This window comes from Vigna unguiculata, chromosome 1 (genome assembly GCF_037176805.1).
Source record: "Vigna unguiculata cultivar grain cowpea cultivar isolate G323 ecotype 2 chromosome 1, ASM3717680v1, whole genome shotgun sequence".
Classification (NCBI taxonomy): Eukaryota; Viridiplantae; Streptophyta; class Magnoliopsida; order Fabales; family Fabaceae; genus Vigna; species Vigna unguiculata.
Window position 1 is genome coordinate 42,842,404 of NC_140792.1, and position 23,572 is coordinate 42,865,975.

The 23,572-nt window shown below is 28.4% G+C and overlaps 2 protein-coding genes across 2 annotated transcripts; both read left to right on the forward strand.

The window, feature by feature from the left end:
* Positions 1-3,910: 3,910 nt before the first annotated feature.
* On the forward strand, positions 3,911-4,649 carry LOC114163628 (SAUR-like auxin-responsive protein family). Its single transcript, XM_028047932.2, has one exon. It carries the CDS (start codon positions 4,042-4,044, stop codon positions 4,411-4,413), a length of 372 nt encoding a protein of 123 aa, XP_027903733.1. The 5' UTR covers positions 3,911-4,041; the 3' UTR covers positions 4,414-4,649.
* A 4,475-nt stretch (positions 4,650-9,124) lies between these two features.
* Positions 9,125-15,814, forward strand: LOC114163297 (P-loop containing nucleoside triphosphate hydrolases superfamily protein). Its single transcript, XM_028047564.2, has 23 exons — positions 9,125-9,298; positions 9,377-9,506; positions 9,625-9,783; positions 9,874-10,223; positions 10,307-10,445; positions 10,542-10,639; positions 10,737-10,893; positions 11,393-11,462; positions 11,574-11,650; positions 11,909-11,962; positions 12,063-12,143; positions 12,225-12,336; positions 12,417-12,503; positions 12,589-12,764; positions 12,919-13,080; positions 13,181-13,288; positions 13,427-13,585; positions 13,660-13,743; positions 13,864-14,069; positions 14,146-14,247; positions 14,815-14,924; positions 15,147-15,298; positions 15,411-15,814. Exons 1-23 carry the CDS (start codon positions 9,240-9,242, stop codon positions 15,606-15,608), a joined length of 3,030 nt encoding a protein of 1,009 aa, XP_027903365.2. The 5' UTR covers positions 9,125-9,239; the 3' UTR covers positions 15,609-15,814.
* The last annotated feature ends 7,758 nt before the right edge of the window (positions 15,815-23,572 follow it).

The window sequence follows — 23,572 nt, forward strand, 5'->3', positions numbered from 1 at the left end:
TTAATCTTTTTTACATATCAAATGTGTCTCCCAAATGATATTAAAGTGAGAAAAGTGTCAAACAATATAAAAAATTTAAATCTAACATGAAACATGTTTGACACGTTAAAATAATTTAATATAGTTAGGTTAAAATAATTATGTATACTCATTTTCTAAGTTTTTGAACAAAAATTATCAACGTTTTTAATAATAACAAACTTCAATTTCGCATTAAAATTCATGGACTAAACATATTTAATTCTCAAAATAATTATACATGATCTCAATAGGAGGGAAATTACATATTTGTGGACAAACATTTAATGGACTATTTTATATTAACATACCCCCTCCCCCACACCCCCAAATACACATGTCCAAAACAACGTATGTATTAGTCTTTGATATAATTTTTATATTATTCAATCTCATACACTTATGGGAAAATCACGACATTTTAACATGCTTTGTATGTAATTTTTATATTATCAAATATACTATTTATATTAGTGTATCTTTGAGGCTTGTGTGAGTGCAATTGCACCTTCATGGACAAACTTTTGATATAATTCATATATCAATGTCACAAAAATGTAGACAAACATTTTTCATGCTCACTCTTATGTGTGCATTGCCACATCCTCGTGTATGGACCAGTAACAATTTATATACTTTTATACACAATAAAATGTTGATAAGATTTCATATTCACATTTATAAATTAATCATAGTTATAATAGGAAAAATGTGATTTAGTTAATTTTCAAGTAAAATTTATTTTGCCTTGATTTATTTAAAAATGAAAAAAATGGTACATCGTCTTACCAAAACCACTGTGTCTTAAAACTTGTCAAACTTGCATATCCTTAAATTTTTTAGATTTATTTGTTGACTATTGAACATCTCTAACTCAATATCACACTTCGAGCAATTTCGTCTTGATTTACACCTTACCCATGTTTGACTTGACCTAATATCTATAAAACATCTAACTCAATTTCACAATTTAAATATCTCTCACTCAATCTAACAAATTGATCATCCATTGTTTAAATTCACACATTTGTGTTTATCTCGAGTTCAAACTTGAACTATCTTTAGTTCAACTTCAAGTCTTGAGCATCTCTAACTTGATTCCATAGCTAAAGTTTCTTCGACATAACTATGTAGCATATATGTCTGTGTATTTAACTTCAAATCTAAATAATTTTTGACTTGGCATTGTAACTCAATATTTTTAACCCAACTTCACGTTTTAACCATTTCTAACTCCACTGTGTGCTCACAGCACTTATATAGCTAAATTTCATGCCTCAAGTATATTCAACTAAATTTTATGCATTAAACATGTTTAACTTGATTTAGCCGTGTTTGAAATTAGCTTTGTTTCTTAAAGACTACACAACACAACTTGATAATATGCTGAAGTAATTAACTTTAATAAGATATTTAAGTTTTATAAAAAAAAAATTGAAATGTTTTTTGTCAAAGTACACTGTTTAACAAATTTGTGAAAATTTAATAATGAATTTTGATTAATATGAATTAAATAAAATGACTCCAGTCATGTTAATTAAAATAATTACGATTAATATAAGATAAAAGATAATATCAACTCATATAAATTTATAAAAACTCTTATCAACTCGTGTCAATCAATAAAAAAAAAACTCTTATCAACATTAATTGAAAATTTTCCAGTCAACTTTAATTAAAAAAATTGTGAACTTTAATCGAAAACACAGTTATCAAAAAGGAAAAAACACTAAATTAATATTTTTTAATTATAAAATATTATTTAATATCAAAATATTTTTTTATCAAAATTTTAATTGAAATATTTCGTTTAAAAGATAAAAAGTTGAATAAACTCGAATTACGTTATTCAGATAAAATATTTAAAAAGTATTAAACTAAAAAACATGAATTAATTAAAATTTCTTTAAACTTATAAAACCCTCTATTTGAACTTATTATGAATATCATTTTGCCTCGCACATTGAATATTTTAATTTATCCTCCTGTCACGAACAAATATTTATCGACAAATCACTACATTTTAATATTGAAAAGATTAATTAAATAAAGACGACGGGTTCCATTAAGCAAAGATATTGAGCGAGAACATCGAGATGTGCCATACATACACTATGTTATACTATACTATATAAACAAGCACATAAGATAAAGATCCTATTTTCAAATAAAAACATTGAACCATGATCTCCAACCATATTTGATTTAATAAGCATTGGGTTACGTTATATCAATTCAAGACAAGCATCCAACTACACAAAATCGTTGAATCCGACGATTAAACATGTTTTCTTTGTTCTCATGTCGTCATTGCATTAACACACTTCAGTAGGTAACCAGTGAGACATAATCCGATTCATTAGATCGACACTAATTACAATTAAAAAATTTTAAATAACAAAATTTCATTTTAGTTTAAAATATGTTCATACCGTATCTAATATTTTCATGTCGATAAGAAGTCGAGGTGTAAAGCGATTTAAATATATATTTTTTTATCTTTCAAGACTGTTTTAGTACATCTAATAAGTCTCACATCACGTATAAATCGATGTTAAGTGCAATTTAAATATATTTTTTCTTCCATCTTTTGATATGCATTTTAAAAATTAAACCGTGACAGAACATCATACTGTAAAATAGATAACATCTTACGAACGCATTAGTTAAAACTTCATGCTTCAAAATAGACGAAACTTGCAAATGCATCGGTTAGAAACGACCATTTAAGAAAGATCAAAGAATAGGAAAATTCATGCTGTATAACACCCGAAGACTTGAGTCTCCTTCTTTTAACGCCAGACAGAGAGAATGCAGTACCAATTATCAAGAATGAAGTACAACACCATCGATCGTTGTCAACACAAATTCGTGACATTGCCTGAGACAAATTCATGTGTTGTCTTCCACACACTTGTCTCTGCGTTAAGCCCTTTCACTTCCTCAGTCAACCCATCTATTCTACAATAATATATTACTATTGACTCGTTCAAGCCGTCTCCAACACTGTTCTCATTTTTTCTCCATTAAAATTGTCGTGTCCCCTTATTTTTTCCAAACTTCCGTACACTGTGATGAAAATAGCTTCATATTTATTAACCTATTCCATCTATTTCCGATTATGACAAAAATCATATACTTATCTATTTCCCCAACATTGAATTGGGTTTATGAAGTTCTAGAACTAAACACTCATAAGTTCGATCCATTATTGAACATTATAATAAGTTAAACTATATCATGTTGGTTGAATGGTCACTTATCTTTATTTGAATTGAGATTAAACGTGAAGGGCGATCCTGGGTGTAGCCTGCACGTATTGATAAAAATATAAAATGCAAAATATAGAGGTGATCATCGATCTAAGCCATAACATAAGAATCTAAATTAAATAATTGTAACTTATATAAGCCATCTGTAATTTAAAAAAGAAATAATTGTTGCGAAATGGACCACTGATTAATGCGCCTGCAGTATTGTTATAATCTTCTATTTTTTTTTAAAAATTTTGTATTTTATAAATGTCATGAATATCAGTTTTTTATAACCTATTGTTTGGTACCTTTCAATGGCCAACTAACAAACGTGAATTGAAACTAATCCAACTATTTTATGCTAATTAATGTGTTTACTGTGCCGTACATCAAGGATGTTATTCTTGGTGGTTTCTGCGTTTATTTAATTAAGTGAAAAAATTGGACTATTAGCGTATTATAGTATTTATTAACTATCACCCTTTTTTTTTTTTTCCAATGATTAGGGTTATGAAGTACCGGTACTTCAACATAACTGAAAGTTGAAATAAATAAATAAAAAAAAATTACTTTTCCACATTCAAAATATTGGACTGTCCTCTGTTCAAAGTATGAAACTACTCATTAGTTTCATTTTTAAAAAAATCTCTCTCTCTGTCTCTCTAATTACCCATATAAATAAATCATCCCTTCACTTTGCTCAATAGCTAGTTCCTCTTCATAGTTCTTGTTCCTGTGTCTGACCTACCCTTCATCTTCCTTAAACAACATGTTGGGGAAAAAGATGGTATCTTTCAAGAAACTGGCAAAAAAGGTGAAGGGTGTAGGTGGATTTGACCCTGCTCATCATGAGGGTTTGCTCAAGAACTATGAAGAAAAATGTGTGACTAACTCACCCCCAACAGGGTTTTTTGCTCTTTATGTTGGAGAAGAGCGTCAAAGATACGTGGTTCCAACTCGCTACCTTTCTCACCCCTTGTTCAAGATGCTGCTGGAGAAGGCTTACAATGAGTTTGGGTTTTCGCAGAGGAATGGCCTAGTTGTTCCATGCAGTGTTTCAACGTTTGAGGAGGTGCTGAATGCTATAGAATGCAACAATGGCACGTTTGACCTGGGAAAGTTTTTTGCAGAGTTTGTTTGAACCGCAGAAAACACAAAGTCTCTCATTTTTTTCGAGAAGTCTAATTCAATCATACAAAATCGATTTATAAGACGAGGTTTGCATGTGAGAGTGCGTGTAATACCGAATAGATATAGCTTTAACTTTTAACTTTGGATGATGTTGTTGTTGCAACATTTTCAGATAGAATAGATCTGACCTGTAATATAATGATTCAGTGAACTTTCGATATTGGTTTATCTTTTGCCTTCTGTTAAGATTTTCTTGATTAATTTGCGTATCATGCACGATTTGATCTCTCAGAAAAGTATAATCAGGCAAGGATTTTTGTGTTTGATGGCTATAATTTAATTTGGTCAGAAACTGTTTTGAACTTGGAGATTGAAATAGTTGAATAGACAGATAAGTAAATCATCCATTTCTGGTGGGAGTTGAGGTTGAAAATTGCGTTGTATTGTATTGCTATCTTCATTTTATAACTCTTGGGAGATTCAACAGATCCCGTAGAATCTACACCAGATGTAAAATTTTGAAGATTCAATAGAGAATCAATTGACACGGTTCGATCTACTTTTTTACTTTGGTTTGCATCTTCACGTGATCTTGCAACAACAACACTCTTTAAAATTTTAATGCATTACCAGATCGTTAGTCAGAAGATCTGAAGAAGCTGTTATCATTTATCAGGGACAGCCTTATGTTCTCTTAAAGAAAAAAAAAACCGTTTTATCAGTTACAGCTGATAATAGTAATGCTTCATCATTGGCATGTTTTATCAAATATATTGTTGGTAAATATTTTGCCGAACCTTGATATATATTAATAGGGATAGGGAAGATCGCAAAACCCATATTTGTCTAAATATATAATATACAAATAATAATTAATGAATACATCATAAATTCTCTTAGATATTTTAAGAATCAATATAGCACTATTTTTTCTATCGACAAGGTGAATAATAAATTATAATGAGTACTTTAAATAAACAATAACTGATTGAGAAGAAGTAAACATGCGAAGCATCCTCGCAGAAGAAGTCACGCACCTTCTTAGAAAATAAAGTACATATGCAAAAGTCTTCGGGTTAAACAATAAAGTAACAAAAATTCCATGGCTGGTATGAAAGAGCTTGTAATTAACTTATTGAAACTAATCTGATATTAATGTTATTAGTATGTGAAATTTGTTCAATAGATTAGGGGTGACAAAACGAGTTAGTCTAGTGTGTTTTGGCTCAGTTCATATGTGACTCATAAAAAATGGGTCGGATCTGACTGACCCATCAAATAGAAACGGATCAATAATCACAACTCATCCCGTATAGGACGGGCTAACGAGCCGAGTTGACCCATCCATTTTTTTTTTAATTTGTTTTCAAAATTTTTAATTTTTTAATTTTGTTTATATATACATATAAATTATTATTATTAAAGTCATATTTAACCAAATAAAATATTTTTTAAACTTTTAATTGATTAGTTAATGTTTTTAATTAGATAAGTTAAAATAATTATTAAATTTACATATTAAATTATTCAATTATAGCCAATAATTCAAACTTAATTTGTAGGGATAAATGATTTAAATTACAATACTATTGTATATTTATACATTAAAAATATATAATATAAAAAATTAATCTTTTTAATTATTTTTATTTTATTTTATTTTCTTAAAACAGACCAACGAACCAAGACAGACTGACCTGTACTTTAGTCCGTTAAGTTGACGGACTGAACGGAACGGGCTAGAATGACTGAGAGGTTGAAATCTTCGACCCAATCCATTTTTTTTAACATGAGATGAGGGATGGACCAACGCGTTTTGCCATCCTTACAAAGTGCTTTCAAAAATATCTTGTTGCTAGTTAAAAGTAAATTTAGTTTATAACAGTACCTTAATAAGAAAATAATTTACAGGGGCTAACCACAACATATTTAACTTTTTCAAATATTATTTAATTTCTACAAAATAAATATATTTAATTTCTTCAGTTAAATTTGTTTTTTCTAAAAATTACAAATGTTCATTATTACACAAAATACTTTTCTTTTTTCGGTTTTTTTAATCGTTCTAATATTTTTTTATAGCATTGATTTAACTCTCTTCCTTAATTTTTTTCTCAAGTTAGGAGATATGTCTTATCTCTTTCTCAAATAGATCTTATTATGTTGGGATGTCAAAAAAATTTGTACCCGTGGGTATTTGCGGATAAAATTCACAACGAGAAAATTGATATTGTAAATGGATATTCGTGGATAACGGATACGGGTATGTTTAATATCCGCATATTAATGAGGCGAGTACGAGTATCATAATACCGTATCCATAGATACCTGTACCCTCTATACTCTAATTTAAATTAAAAAAAATAAAAAAAGATGATGAAAATATTAACATATTAATTTTGAATGAGTTATTTTTTTATCAGTTAGTTTTAAAATAAATTCATTTTTTTGTAAATTGTCATTCAAAACTATTTAAATGAGTTATTTGGACTTTGTTTAAAATTTATGAATGTTATGTATTGTATTTTATTTGAATTTACGATTAAAATATGTTGTTAAATATTTTTTTATTTTTTTTTTGTAAATACTCGCAGGTACCCGTAGATATTAAAAAATGATGAGGGTATCCACATAATGGATACCCGACAGATATGGGTATGGATACAGGACAAATATTTATACAACGGCCATGGATGAAGACTGTGCTCAGTTTGTTAGGAGGTATTACAAGTGTCAAGTCAAGTTCATGCCAATCCTATACAAAGTAGTATTAATAAAGAGGATAATCATGCAGTAGCTGGAATAAATCTAGATGAAGTTGCTGTTATAGCACATCTAAAACGTTTTGAATGCTAAAAAACGAAGATAAGACTGCCGTTAATAAGGTTTGAAATTGAAATGAGTTTCATGTCAGTAGGCACACCTCAGCTACAGTTGTTGATGGAAACAAGGGTTTACATTGAGCAAAGTACGGAGAAGTTACTACCTGTACTTTACCCGTCCCGTTAACATCTCTATTACTGTGTATTTGATTAAATTTGAAGTGAGTTTTTACTTTAATATCTTTTCGATGTTTATATTTTAATTTATTGTGTAATCCCTAACCATTTTTACTTGCATTGTGGAGAAAATTTGTTTTCTCAACTATATCACTTTTGGTATGAGATTTTATTTGACAAGTATTGCTTACCTAACTATGAAATTTTGGTGCAATCTACGATTTTCTAACCATTATTTGGATAATAAATAACTACATAAAAAACTAGCTTAAGTTGAGACTGATTTACCAGTTTCATTTAAAAAATTATTATTACTCAAATTATTTAAGTGGTAATTAATTTTAGTGGATTGTTTTAAATTGACTCGTGTTACAAGATATTAAATTTAATAAATATATATTCAACCTTTTTGTCAAATTTAAATGCATTCTCACATAATATGTGAAACTCATTATAATTAAGTATATATCGCTCTTGAGAAACATGAAAAGGAAACCAACTTCAGCAACTATAAATATACATATATATAATACCAATAATAATAAATAAGGAATAAAACATTATACCTTGATGCTATAAATTTGACTATGAAAGATTGAAAAAATCTTAATGAACATAAAAAATAAAAAGCTAATGTAGAACTCAATTGTCCTACCACATGATACTGAATTTCATTTTAATGTAAGTCAAATAATGATTTTACTTTTTTAGGTTTACTGAATTTAAGATTATATAGATTTTTTCATAGTAATTTTTATTCAAAAATATAACTGTTCTTTTCAAGCTAGCCTTATGCATATACTTCCACCATTAAGCAATTAACGCATTATAGTTATTTAGTACTAAAAATTTGATGAATGATCATTAAACAAGTAATCGTTTAGGCTAAAATATAACTAATAAATATGAGAAATGGACGGTCTCGAGCACATGTTTGGTAAAGTCTTAGTTTTATGGGAGTAGAAAAATAAATATTTTCGTGTTTAATTTATCTTTTTCAAAAACATTTTAAATAAAATTGAGATTTAACTTTTTCAACCTAAAATAAACATTTTAATTAAAAAATAATTTTAATCGTATTAAATTATTTAATAATAATAAATACAAAATTAAATAAAATAATTCATTATTTTTTAATATCTAAAAAATTCATAACCTTCTATTTTTGTAGAGCCATGTAACGTTCTCATTGCTCTTTTCGTAACCTTCTATCTTTTTTTTTTATGGAAAATATAATGAAAGTTTTTTGGAATAAATATTAACTTATTTCAGGAAATTTATTTTGTATTTAAAATTATTAATTAAGATTAATTTAAAATTAATATGACAACATGAAATTTGGAATGCATTTCCAAATTTTTATTCCAGAATCAATATTTCTTAAAAATTTTCAAACAGAGTAATCTGAAAGTTTTTTTTTTTTTATATATATACACATAATATATTATTTTTGACATTATTAAAGTTTTAAATGATTAATATCAGTATTTTACTACAAAGAAGTACATAAAGAAATTGCAGAGGTGTAAAAAGTAAAGAACATTTTGGACTGATTGTTAGGTTAGTCCAATTGATTCGAATAATCTAACATGCCAACGATAATATAGAAACGAAAAAGACAGGGGCAAAACAGTAAAAATCGGCCAGATGAGAACACCGTTAGATCAGGACCCCCCAACTCTGAGCCGTAGATATATATGGAAGGGGTAATGAGAAGAGCGGATTTCAAAAATTCAAATCTCAAACTCACCACCCTTCATCCCCGCTCTCACACCTTTCACACACACACAGAAAGAAAGCGAAGAAGGAACTTTCAGAAGCGGATCTGCGACTGAAAATGTCTGTGCGCCACGAGAAAGAGAAGGGCGTCAACGTCCAGGTCCTCCTCCGTTGCAGGTACGCCGTTTACGTTTCCATTTCCCGTCGTTATTTTCGCGTTCTGCAACTCTAACCCCTCAATTTGATTTATCGCAGGCCGTTCAGTGACGAAGAGTTACGGAGCAACGCACCGCAAGTTGTGACTTGCAATGATTATAATCGAGAAGTCGCCGTATCTCAGAGTATCGCCGGCAAGCACATCGATAGGGTTTTCACCTTTGATAAGGTATTGCTCACTCTTTTCTATTTGCTTGATTATCTCACTTTGAAAAGTAAATAGTAAGACGTGAAGTAGGTTTTAGGGGGATTGCAAATCTGAAATATGTTCACTTTGCTTTGTGTAGGTTTTTGGTCCTTCTGCTAGGCAAAAGGATCTTTATGACCAAGCTGTTATTCCGATAGTTAATGAAGTTCTTGAGGGGTTTAATTGTACTATTTTTGCGTATGGTCAAACTGGTACGGGGAAAACATACACTATGGAAGGGGAATGCAAAAGGGCCAAGGTATGCTCTGATGTTATGAGGTGTGTTGATTTTATGTGCACGCATGTTAATGAGTAATGTTAGTAATTTGCTTTGACTATTCTAAAACAGAGTGGTCCCAATGGAGAGTTGCCTCCGGAAGCTGGAGTCATTCCCAGGGCTGTCAAGCAGATTTTTGACACACTTGAGAGCCAGAATGCGGAGTATAGTGTGAAGGTCACCTTTTTGGAACTGTATAATGAAGAGATCACTGATTTGCTTGCCCCGGAGGAGATTTCTAAGGTTTCTTTGGAGGAGAAGCAGAAAAAACAGCTGCCTCTCATGGAGGATGGTAAAGGTGGAGTTCTTGTAAGGGGATTGGAGGAAGAGATTGTGACAAGTGCTAGTGAGATTTTTACTCTTCTGGAGAGAGGGTCTGCTAAACGACGGACCGCTGAAACTTTGTTGAACAAGCAGTCAAGGTGACTGTTATTTTCTATTTCCTTAATTCACGGTTGGTGGAATCATTTTTCATATCTCTTACCAACACTTTCTTTGTCTTCAGTCGGTCACATTCGTTGTTTTCAATTACAATCCACATAAAGGAAGCAACCCCGGAAGGAGAAGAACTAATTAAATGTGGTAAACTTAATTTAGTTGATCTAGCTGGGTCAGAGAATATATCTCGTTCTGGTGCCAGGGAGGTAATAGATCATGAACATACCCTTTGTTCAGCGTACGCTCTGGCTTTCTTATAATTTTGAACTATTAAGTTTATATTTGTGTTTGATAATTGTAAGGGTCGGGCAAGGGAAGCTGGGGAAATTAACAAAAGTTTGCTTACTTTAGGACGAGTAATCAATGCATTGGTGGAGCACCTTGGTCACATCCCTTACAGGTTTTTTTATAATTGAGCCTTTGACACTGCTTCATTCTATTGAGTCTCTAGCATTATCCTTTTCTCTACGTGCTCACATGGAAATGTTGGCATATAGGGATAGTAAGTTGACCCGCTTACTGCGTGATTCACTTGGGGGAAGAACCAAGACATGCATCATAGCAACAGTGTCTCCTGCAGTTCATTGCTTAGAGGAAACTTTGAGCACGCTGGATTATGCACACAGGGCAAAGCACATAAAAAATAAGCCTGAGGTTTGTTGGTGATTGGCATGGTGTTTAAAAATCTGTATGATACCGTGCATCTTTAGTAGTGATAATGTCTTTGAAACATTTCATGTAAATACGTTACAAGCATAGTACTTCTACAAAGATATTTAAAGTATTTGACTGTATTTGTGTTTTAGAATTATTGACTTAGTGAGTTAGTATAAGATAAAATTGTCTTCTCAAGCAGGGTGACTGATATGAATGTTCTTTTTGATCCATACCAGGATTTAATACAATTACTAGTTGCTTATCAAAATTTAGAGCACGATTTGTTCATTTTGTTTAAGGACTGAATGAGTGCTTTTAGGGACATTTTCGTTTTAAGAATAGATCTGTTTTAATCTATTTAGCTCTAGTTTAGCTGTTTTTATTTTTACAATATGTGCAGTATATGGGATGTTTCTTTTTGCTATGATGATATAAGTAATTGCCATGTCTTAACCATTGTTTCCTTAACCTAATTCTTCTTTCATGATATTTTTAGGTTAACCAAAAAATGATGAAATCAACACTTATCAAAGACCTTTATGGTGAAATTGAACGTCTTAAAGCAGGTGAAATGTGTGGTTCATTAGTCGTTGCTGAAGTATCTCTTGGGTTCTTCAGGTTTCTTGGTATATTGTCTTATTGATGATATTAATCGTTTAATTGGTGACTTTCATCAGAGGTTTATGCTACACGTGAGAAAAATGGTGTCTATATTCCAAAGGAAAGATATTATCAGGAGGAGAGTGAAAAGAAGGTTATTTTCCTCTTTCTTTCTATTAGTCTGTTATCTTTTATTAATATTAAAAATTCATTAAGAGCACTACTATTGTTCCATGTAACTTTCAGTGCCCAGATCGTAAAGATCATTTTATTTTAGTTCCTTGGACGTTTTTTCTAGCATGGATTTTAATATTGTTCAGGGGTAGATATAAGTTGGTGAAGTTCATTTTTATGATATAGTTGTTAAAATAAATTCTGAGGCCTTTAATTGGTTCATTCTTTTCTTCTTCAGGCTATGTCAGATCAAATTGAACAGATGGGGCTCACAATAGAAACGCAACAAAAGGTTTGTTTTATTAAACAAACTATTATGCATAGAAGATAGGGCGTGCCTGCCTGCTTGTTCCTTCCTGTTATGCCTGACTTGTTTTCTATGTTTCAACCAGCAACTTGATGATTTGCAAAACAAATTAGTTGACCAAATTCAACAGTGTTCCGATTTGAGCAACAAACTCGATAATACTGAGGTGAGTTAACAAATTTTATGTTCATTATTTTTATGAGATTATATATCCTTGCTTATAAGCAAATTATGATAAACCACACAGAAAAACTTGAACAAGACTAGCAAGTTTCTTGCCAACAGAGAGGAAGAATTAAAAAAATGTCAGTATACCTTGAAAGAGAAAGACTTCATAATTTCTGAGCAGAGGAAAGCAGGTATGCCAAACACATGATCATGTTCTGTCGCTGTTTCTTGTTTAATGGTCCTTTGAGATTATGTTAATTATGTGTGACAGAAAATGCACTGGCTCATCAAGCATGTGCTTTACGTGCTGATTTGGAAAAATCTCTTCAGGATAATGCTTCATTATTTTTGAAAATTGGTATGACTTATTCTTTGCTCTGTTTTTGTTGACTAAGAATTGAAGTTGCATCTATTAACTTGTTTATTTGTTTCTTAATTTGTAGGCAGAGAAGATAAGTTGAACTCTGATAACAGAGCTGTAGTAACTAATTACCAGGCGGAGCTCGCACAGCAAGTTGGTTCTCTTTGCAGCACTGTTGCAACGTCATTGTCTGAACAGAATGAACATCTGGAAGGTGTGAAGAAGCTCTGTCATTCATTTTTGGACGTTCATGATAAGGTGTGTACATAAAGAATCTAATATTGCTGTTGTTGTATGCGTCTTTCTTTCATGGTTTTACCCACTTCATTGAAATCCTTGTTTTCCTCGTATTTGTACGTGTCTTTGTTATATTTTATTTCTAAATCCTCTAATTCCTCTTTGTTTACTGTAGGCCGTTGCTGATTTTAAAACGAAAGTGACATCTCTGAGGGCCTTGTATATATCTCATATCGAGGCAGTACAAAATGTCGTGCGCTTGCATAAAGCGAGCTCTGATGCTGCCTTTGAGGAGCTTACGTCTGCTATATCCTCCAATGGTGATACAATTGAAAAAGTATGTTTTACTTGTTTCAATTTTTATCTAGTGGTGTGCACTCTTTTCTAAGCTTTTCAATAATAGTACTAATATAGAACTATAATTCATGGTGAATTAGTTTCTTGCATCCGAGGCTACAGAAGCTGGTTCAATATTTGATGATCTTCATGGTTCCCTTTCAACTCAGCAGGGTGAATTGGCACTTTTTGCCAGCGAGTTACGCAATGTATGTGCTTCCAAGTGTTATGCTTTCTTTTTTCTGTTCTGTATAGAACCGTTATTATTTATTTTTTTTCTGCGTGTTCAGACTGATGTATTTTTATCTTCATCTGACTGTTATATTATTGTGTATTATAAATCAAAGAAATTCAAACTCAGCCTTGAACAAATAAAGGATATCTCCGAGCGCTCTCAAGAATTTGTTGATAAGCTTTTTGAAGAATCAAAAAAGCTCGAAGACTACGCATCCCAGGCTGACCAAGTGCAAATGAAGAGCATTGACGAGTTTAAAAAAGCTTATGAGGTTGTAAATTTGCACCAACAAGTATATTTTGAAAGATGGTTATGGTTGTTGACATCTTATTCTATTCTGTACAGGAGCAATCAATATCGGATACAGAGAAACTTATTGCTAATATGACTAGTCTAGTTTCTGATCACATTCGGCGACAAATGGATCTGGTAAGTTTTGGATTGTTCATTTTTTTCTGCGTGGTGGTTGTGGGGAAAGGGTTGGAAAATTTTCTGTTCCTGTCAATTTAGTTTGTTGTTCATAGAAATTAAATTATGTTCGGCTTGCAGGTAGACTCAAAGCTTGTTGATCTTAGGGAAAGCGGAATGAAGAACAAGTCCTTCTTGGATGGACATTTGTCTTCAATGGGAGATATTGTTACCAATGCTAAAAGGAAATGGCAGGCCTTTTGCGTGCAAGCAGAAAAAGATGCGAAAGACACTTCTGATTTTTCTGCTGCTAGGCATTGCCGTATGGAGGTGCTCATGCAGCAGAAGTAAGTGTTCTTTCCCCAAATTTTCTTTATCCGGATACACTCACTTACAATCTAACACTCTTTTTTACATCCCCAGTTTTAAGACTGCTAAGTCGGCTTTTGATCATACAAAGAGGACGTATGAGGCTGTGAATGAGATGGGGACAAAACATATTTCCGCAACAGAATCAATTGTCAGGTGCGTGGCAACTGATTGTAATAAGTCCTAAGCACTAGTACCTCTGTAGAATAACGTATCACTGTGTTTTATACGCCTTCGTGTCACACAATTCTTTACCGTATTACAATTGAAGAATTAAATTGTCAAGTTGAGATACCTCTTCTACACAAATTTTTGTGTGATTCTTCTTTTCGTAAGACTTAGCTAGATATTTTAACTAACTATTAAGAGATATGTTTCTTAAAATTTTATTATTAGAACCATTATTATAGAAAAACTATAAAACTTTGGAAATTTGTTTCTATAGTGACTTTATATGATTTTTAATTGTTTTTAGAATTTTGTCATGCAAGTCATATACACTGTAACCATATTTTATATTTTGGACATTAACCGTGTGTGGCATGGCGGAGCCAATGCTTCAAATAATGAGCCGATCTTTTTAATTTAAAATTTGAGGCGGGAGGAGGGAATGTTGCCCTAATGTCGTTATTGCCTCTGTTTTTTTTGGCCCATTTTAATGCTTTGATGCCTCATGAATAATCCATGCGATTTGATAGAGTGTTACCGATTTGTTTTGTTCAGGAATGCTACTGATGGCAATGCGCAACATGTCGTTGAGGTCAATTCTGCACGAATTGCAGCAGAAGAAGATGTGGCAAAGAATAGTGAGGAGCTTATTGAGCAGTTTGATGGTGAGTTATGAGTTGGATCATGGTTCTTTGATCAGCAACATCCAGCAAATTTACGTCTGACTGAGACTCTGGGTTGTTTGATAGTGATTTTTTTTTCTTCTTTAAGTGAATCCAAATACCTTAGTTAAAACAGGGCATGCGTCACCAATATCTCACCTTTTTCTATCAAAATGTGTTTGTGTATGTATTCATCATTTTTTTCTTGGATTAAATTTTTTGCAGCCACTTCAGCACAAGAACGGGAGTCCATATCTGGCGTATTAAATGTGGTGAGAACTCATGCAAATACACTCGAGACGCTACGAGAGGATCACGATGGCCAAGCTGCTTCGATTGAGCACAGAGCAAGCGAAACTTTTCAACAGCAATTCAGGGTATGCAACTCGGTTTCTATTTTTGTTTTCCGAAGTTACAAAAGTCATTGTCAACATTATTTAACATTTTATACAATGTGTGAGGGTTGTTGCTTATTCTGATTTCTTGCAGGATTATGAATCTACCGGTTCAACACCAATAAGATGTGAAGCTGATGTTCCGACAAAGGTGACAATAGATTCTCTTCGATCCTTGCCAATGGAATCCCTGCTTGAGGAATTCCGGGAAAACAACCCGTATGAATCTTCCGATGTAAAGGAGTTGAAACCATCTCTTATTCCACGTTCGCCTCTTACTCAGCTGAACTAAATGGTGGTATAAGATTGCACGGTTGGGTCCTTTATTGTTACAAATTTGTATTTCTATTGTAACATCACATTGCTTTTGTTACCCATATTTGTTCAAAGAATGCATCCTTGGCGCATAGGATTGTAATGTGATATTTAGAGCAATGTACTCTGTAAATCCCACCTTGGGATGAAGTATAGATTAAAATAATGTTTAATTTTAAGTAAGGCTCTCGCTTGTGGTTAAGTTTTTTATTCTGGTCATATTTTGGAGCATACTTGATCTGTATTGTTCGTGTGCAGTCCGAGGAACTTCAAAACATTTCCTCACTGCCTTAAATTTGAAAATATTTATGTTTTGTTATTGTAATCAAACTGTTTGATTTTCTTTTTCTAGGTATTGGGCAAGAACAAGTGATTGATGCAACGTGATTCATTAGGTTTGGAAAATGTGATATCATTTGCCAACTGTGAAGAAATGTTGATAATAAGACTACAAGTTCTAGAAGACTTCATAATTATGCCAAAAAGAACAGTAGCCAAACATTTACTTTCAATAAAAGGACATTGAATCAACTTGTTTTAGTCTATTGGGAAAAAAATATTAAGATAAATAATTCAACTTGTCATTTAAGTATATCTTCACTTTAAAACGCCCATTAAATGGCAAAAAAATCTACTTTTGTGGATCTCTACTAGGAAATCTCCAACGGATAGATATATTTTGGCGACATATGATCAAATATAAAATTAATAATAAAAATATATTATTAAAGAAATTTAAAATTTAATTTTACATATTTATTTATTTTACAGAAATTTATTAAATTAAATATTTGTTAAAGAGATAAATTTTAGTTAAATTTATTCTTCTGTCAATTTGCTTTTATTTTTAACTAACCGTACATAAATTAAAAATAATAGATTATACATATGTTTTCAAATATAAAAGAATATCTTAATATGTTTCATGTGAGTATATATAACAACAAATACGTTCTCATTCTATTAATTTAGTGGGCGTAAATAATTATTTGTTCAAACAAGTTACGAGTCATTAATGTATCCAAAAGTAGTCTTTACGAGCATGATGTTGACAAAGGAACACACCTTTTATACATTTCATATTGTACACACCAATTGCACAGCCACGTTTTAAATGATAAAAAAAATGTAATTTTGCTTGTCGTGCGAGTTAAAACAATAAAACATATCTCTTAATGATTAGGAAAATCAAGAATTCAGGGGGAAATCACAAACTGAATTTAAATTTAATTACACTGTTCAAGTACATATCTCAACAAATGTATTTAAAAGTGTAAATACTTTTTTATTGCCCGATTCCTTATTCTCATAATTTCACAGTTCAATTTTTAAAAATAAAAAAAAAAATAAAAAATAATAAGTTATAGGACAAACGAATTGAAAATATAAATAAATTTGAATGGGATTGAAACTTGAAACAAGAAAAAACACAAATAAAAAAAATATCTTTGGATAAAAAGAAGATAAATGAGTAAATTATTTTTATATTGATGGGAGTAAAAATGTAAATGAACGAGTTCTTAAAATAAACTCTTTATAACATATTGTGTTAATATTATTAGATTTTAAGAATTTAAGTCAATGTAAAATACGAGTTATGCAGAGTAAGCCTAAATATATCAATCACTTTCTTCTGTTAGCTTGCAGGGTAATTCGCATAACTCATCCCAAATTATTATCCTTGCTTGACATAATGTATTTTTAAGAACTCATCTTAAACAATATATTTAATAAATTTTTCACTTGTAAAATATAGATCGAAGAGATGGCATACAGGAAGGTGTAAAGCAGTGAAATCAATATTTTTAGAACGTTTAAAAAATTATTTGCTTTTATTTCATACAGAAAAATAGTCGGTACAAGAATCTTGTGTATGCAGTTTGTCTGTTAATTTAAAAAGTAATTGAAAAGGAGTTATTTATTTTAATTAATTTGTATACAAGTAGAAATTGATTTTTTTTTTCTTGTTTGTGGTGAAAATAAATTATTTAAAAGTTTAAAGAATGAAAGTTAAAAGAAAGTTTTATACGTAGAAAAGGTATTTACTAAAATGTGACTGACCAAGTAGAATAACATTAGATCCTATACAAATTTGAAGGATAATTTGTTAAACAAAATTGATAAACACATCTCAGTGTTATTTACTTTTTTTTTTAATTCTATATTTTTTCACACCTTTTTATGAGAAAAAAACTCTAATTAAAAAAAAACATAAAACTACTTATTTCCTGTTTCTATTTTTTAGTAAACTGACCCAGACCATGTTAAAAATGATAACAAGAAATTATTTTATTAAAATATCATTTTAAGCCAATGTTTTGCTTGTCTACTAAATTTTTGTTTTACATTTATATTAGGCATACTGAAAACATGATACACTATATTTCTAGTTTTCACAAAAATATTTATTTTTGTTTTTAATCTTTATCAAATTTTCTATGCTCTCATTTCCCTCTAAATTGGTTTTTAGTTTCTATAAAATAAATAAACTTTGATTTCTGTGTGGGTAAAGTATTTTTACAGATTCAATCATTTATTCAATCATTTATTTTTTTATCAAATTTAAAAACAATTAAAACAAAAACAAAAACAAAAACATCCTAATTTTATAGAAACTAAAAATATAATAAACATGACTTTTTTTTTTAAAAAAAAATTAATCATCAATAAGATTAATTTCTTAAATGTCTACTTTAGAATACTGGACCACGTCAATAGAAAACAAATATATCATTTAACTTGAAAAAGGTAAATGTGTCCAGTTCTAAACGGAAATAAGGTACAAGGTGGCTGTTTTTTATTTTGTAAATTAAATATACAAACAAAACAATACTATAACAACATTTTGGCTACGATTTTGTCCAAATAGCACACTAAAGAAAGTGGGTGCAGTGTCATATACCATTTTCACTTTAATCCTATGTGTTTTGAACTTGCCATGTGTTACAACTTTTTCTCAATGCCAATTCCAAATGTGATTTATGGACTCTAATATATTGTGAAATATTTTTTATTATTATCATTATGTGCCAACACCATTCAAAGAAATGTATGATTCAACATTATAAAGTATCTATATGCTAAGTGCTCACTTATACTAATTTAATCATACTTTGTACCTTTTCTTTATATCCTTTCCATTTTTTTTTTCTCACATTCAAGTTAGACGATATTGTATAATATCAAAAGTAGAAACTTAAGTTCCTTTCACCTTTTCTTTAACTCAAACTATAATTTATAAAACGTTTGTGATGCAATAAAAAGTTGGTAACATAGTATTAATAAATTGAGTTAATTTAAAACCCTAATGTATAAGATGAATAATATTTAAGTAAAAAGATGTTATTAGTTCTCTAAATTGTATCTTAATTATTGACTATAGTTTTTAACTTAAGATAAGAGTTTAATTCCTAGTGAAACAGTTGTTGAAGAAAATTGGAATAGTTGGTGAAGAAAATTATTGTAAATAATATCAATTATCAGATAAGAAAAGTTAAAAGGATTAAGTCACAATCAAATTGTGATGTTTATGATAACATTTTTAAGTAGAAAAAACTACCAGTTATAACTTTTTATTTATTGGTAATTCGATCCAACAATTCATTAAAATTAAATATTTTGATATTTTAATAGTCTTACATTACTTAGAAGACGAAACAAAAAATAATTTATATACATTTTTTTATGTTTAATTTTCTGAGATACATTTAAAAAATATGTTATATATATATATATATATATATATATATATATATATATATATATATATATATATATATATATATATATTCAGCTTCGATTCTTACAAAATTGAGATAATATCTCGTATAAAATAATAAAAAAGGTAGTGTCAGATTAAAAATTTAAACAAACTCATAGATCCCAGATCCTCTGAAACCAAAACATAAAGATATATATACTTGATATCATTCTATCAATATTATCTTGATATACTTAAAGTAAAAAAAAGGAAAACAATACAATTAAGTAACTAATGAAACAATATTATAAATTTATTTATGGTTTAATATAAGTTTAATATATTGTTCATTCATAACTCATTAATATTGAATATAAGTTAAAAATGTTGTTTAATATAAATTTATTTATAACATTAATATTAAATATTCCTAATGAATTTATTATGAATTTAAAAAATTGTTATCAACATACTTTTCTATAAAATTTAAGTACAGAATAACTTTTTGTATTTTTTATATAAATTTATTCATTATTGATTGATATTAAATTTTCTGATGTCTCCTCAAACAATCTAACACCAAATGTTTATTTTCTATTGTTTTCGTGTTGCGATATCTAATATTTTAAATTTTCAAAATTTTAAATTATGGATATGTAGGGAAATGATATTATATTATGTATTGAATATATAAAAAAATAAGACTTATTTATATCTTAAGTTTATGATAAATGTGAGTTTAATAAATTTTGGTGGTTTATTTAACGGAGTGATATGTTTAAGTTATTTTATTATTTTAAAATTTTATATTTTATAATTTATAATCTATAATTTTATAATGTTATAATGTTATAATTGTACAATTTTATAATTTTAATAATTTAATTTTATAATTTAAAATTGTTTAATTATAAAATTTAAATATAAAATTATGACATGTTTTTTATTTTTATTCAAATCATACAATCATAAATTTATAAGTATATAATTTTGAATTAAAACTATAAATTATAAAAATATAAATTACGCAATTACAAAACTAAAAATTTATAAATTTATAAAATTATGAAGTTATAAATTATAAAATTTAAAAATAATAAAATAATGAGTAATGACAAAAAAAAGTTAAGAGCATGAATTTAATTAAAAAAACTTAAATTTATAATTTATTGAGTACAACCTACCGTCAAAAGTTGCAAATCAATCAAGAAACTAAAATATAATTAAATCTAAAAATTATATTAATTTATATGGCGTCAACAAACTAATGCCAACTGTGAAATTAATTATTAATGCTCTGAGTAAACTAAGATTGAAGTATACAGAAATTTATATAAAAGGTTATTATTTATAGCTATTTTGTAGCGACCACTTAATTTATAGCAATGTTCTTATTAATAAACTCTACACGTTTTTGTTATTGTGACTAACATATATTGAAAGTTTAACGAGACAACTAATGAATTAAAACAAGTTTACGTATTCTAATATCGTTTGGAAACTATTGAATAAATTCAAATTAAATTAACATATAATATATTTCTTTTCCAAAATATAAGTAAGTATAGGTTATAAAATATGTAATAATCAATCATTATATATATAATTATATATTATAAGGGCGATACACCTCTTTATGTCTTTTTAATTTTTTAATTTTTTTAATTATTACTTTGAAAATTTTAATATTTATTTATGATAAAAAAACTATTTTTTAATTTTATATTTTAGTAATATATTTTAAAAATTTAAATAATTATTCATTACAAAATAATAATAATAATTATTTTAATAATTACTTTTTCAAATTTAAATAGTTATTCATAATAAAAAATATTTATACACTATTAATTATAATATTTTTTATTTCATAATTAAAATTTATTTTATTTATAACTATTTTTATAATTATATACACATTTATTTTTTTAATTTTACCATTTTATTTATTATTTTCAAAATTTAAAAAATTTGTGAATGTTTAAAAATTGAGTAAGTGTTTGTGCGTGTAAATATATAAATTTGTTTGCTTAAGCTTGTGGTGATATCAAAATATTTATAGATTGAAATGAAATGAATTAAGGAAATAGTTAACAAACTCAAAACTTGATCTTCAATTGAATTGATTTTCCAATTGATTGAGTCACATCAATATGCACTTTTCTTAACATGTTAACTCAATAGTACAAGTTAAAGTCAAAACAATTTGTGGTGTCTAACAATATTTTGTTTTCAAATACTTAATTGCAGGGTCTACTTTCCGTATATGGCAATTAAGAACCAATAAAATGTTAAAGTAAATGATAAATAATGTTATTATTAACTTTTAAGAGCAGTGAGTTTTTAACTTATAAAAATTAAGTCAAGACAAGTCAATTACATTAATAAAAAAATTATACTAAGTACTATTAAATTTTCATGTGTTTAAGTAATTACTATTTGAACATTACAAACCATTAGAATGTTCATGGGTTAGATTAGATAAAATTAAATTAATCTATTACTTCATTAAAAACATATTGAGTTGATTTTTTATGTTGGCTTAAATACCTTTTTCGTCCCTATTTTCGTAGTGTTTGTTGCGAATGGTCCTAATTTTGACATAATGTTTAAAATGGTCCTCATTTTTACCGAATGTTTAAAATGGTCATCATTTTCGCAATTCGTATTTTATTTGGTCATTTTCTGTGACACTGTTTAAGTCAGTAACGAAGCACTGTATAGGTGACACTGTTTGTATTACGTTGCATTGGTGTATGTTACGTGTACTGTACAGATGGTTCTGTTACTGATTTAAATGGTATCACAGAAAATGACCAAATAAAATACGAATTGTGAGAATGAGGACCATTTTAAACATTCGGTAAAAATGAGGACCATTTTAAACATTGTGTCAAAATGAGGACCATCCGCAACAAACATTACAAAAATAAAAACCAAAAATGTATTTAAACCTTTTATGTTAAATCCAAACCATAATTGGATTGAGGAATCTTTAGACAATATTTTGGCTTTCGAACATAAATATATAAAATTATGGAGGTACGAAATACATATTAAAAATAATTTATATATATATATATATATATATATATATATATATATAATTTATATATAATTTGTATATAATTCAAAAAAGCATTTGAAGGAGAAATACATCTTTGAACAAGTTGGATTAAATTAGATTAATTAAGTCAAAATTAGAAGAAGAAAAATATTAAAAGAGTTTAAGTTTCAAACATCAACATAATTAAAAATTTAATATAATCTTTACAAAAATATATTAATATATTAAAATGTATTTTCATAAAACTATGAACTACTTTACATGAAAATATTTAAATAGTATCTAATTATAAAGATAGAAAATAATAAATTAATATAATAACCGATTTAGATACCGATTTGTAAACTAAAAATTGTTAATTTTTAACATAATCATTATTGTGTATAGAAAATTATAGTTAGTGATCAACTAAATTTTAAATCGATCACTAATATTAACTATTAAAATTATCAAAATAATTAGTGTATAAATTAATAACTAATTATATTAATGATTAATTCAGACACTTTTAATAATCAAAATCTTAATAACTAATTTTAATAATTAATTTAAAATTTATCTAAAATTTTTTATTTATAATAATAATAATTATTTCAAAAGATCAATAATTTTTAATTTACAAATTAGTATTTAAATTAGTCGATATAATATTGATTATTTTTTTCTAAAATATATTGTTTTCAGAAAACATTTACCTAATTACCTAAGTTACGTAATGACACAATTACCTTTTACAATAACATATATTAATAGATAGATTTGCATATTTATTCTTCTTAACCCCCATATTTATTTTAATTTGAAAGTAGTATTATATCACAGTTTAGTATAAAAGTACTTAAGATTTATATCTTTAAAATAGTTCTTTATCATAATTTTCAATTGTAATATAATTTATAAATAAGGTTTTAATAAAATAATGATTAAACTATATTTAATAGTTTAGAATGAGTTGAAACAGTTAATCATTGTTAAATTAATTAAAGTACGTATATCTGGTCTCCTATTTTTGGGGAGAACAGGCTAAATAACGAAGATTAGAAAAACAAGTGCAGCTTTTGTCGATATGGTTTTGTTCCTATTTTTTATCTGCCTCTAACTTCCACCATTCAAATCTCAATCTATAAATAGAGGAATTCATTTACCTCTCTTCACACTTTCTGTTTCCATAATT

Coding starts and splice junctions, on each gene's coding strand:
- LOC114163628 (XM_028047932.2), top strand. CDS start 4,042: ATGTTGGGGAAAAAGATGGTATCTTTCAAGAAACTGGCAAAAAAGGTG.
- LOC114163297 (XM_028047564.2), top strand. CDS start 9,240: ATGTCTGTGCGCCACGAGAAAGAGAAGGGCGTCAACGTCCAGGTCCTC. Junction 10,224..10,306: donor TTGTTGAACAAGCAGTCAAG/GTGACTGTTATT, acceptor CTTTGTCTTCAG/TCGGTCACATTCGTTGTTTT. Junction 11,963..12,062: donor CAATAGAAACGCAACAAAAG/GTTTGTTTTATT, acceptor TGTTTCAACCAG/CAACTTGATGATTTGCAAAA.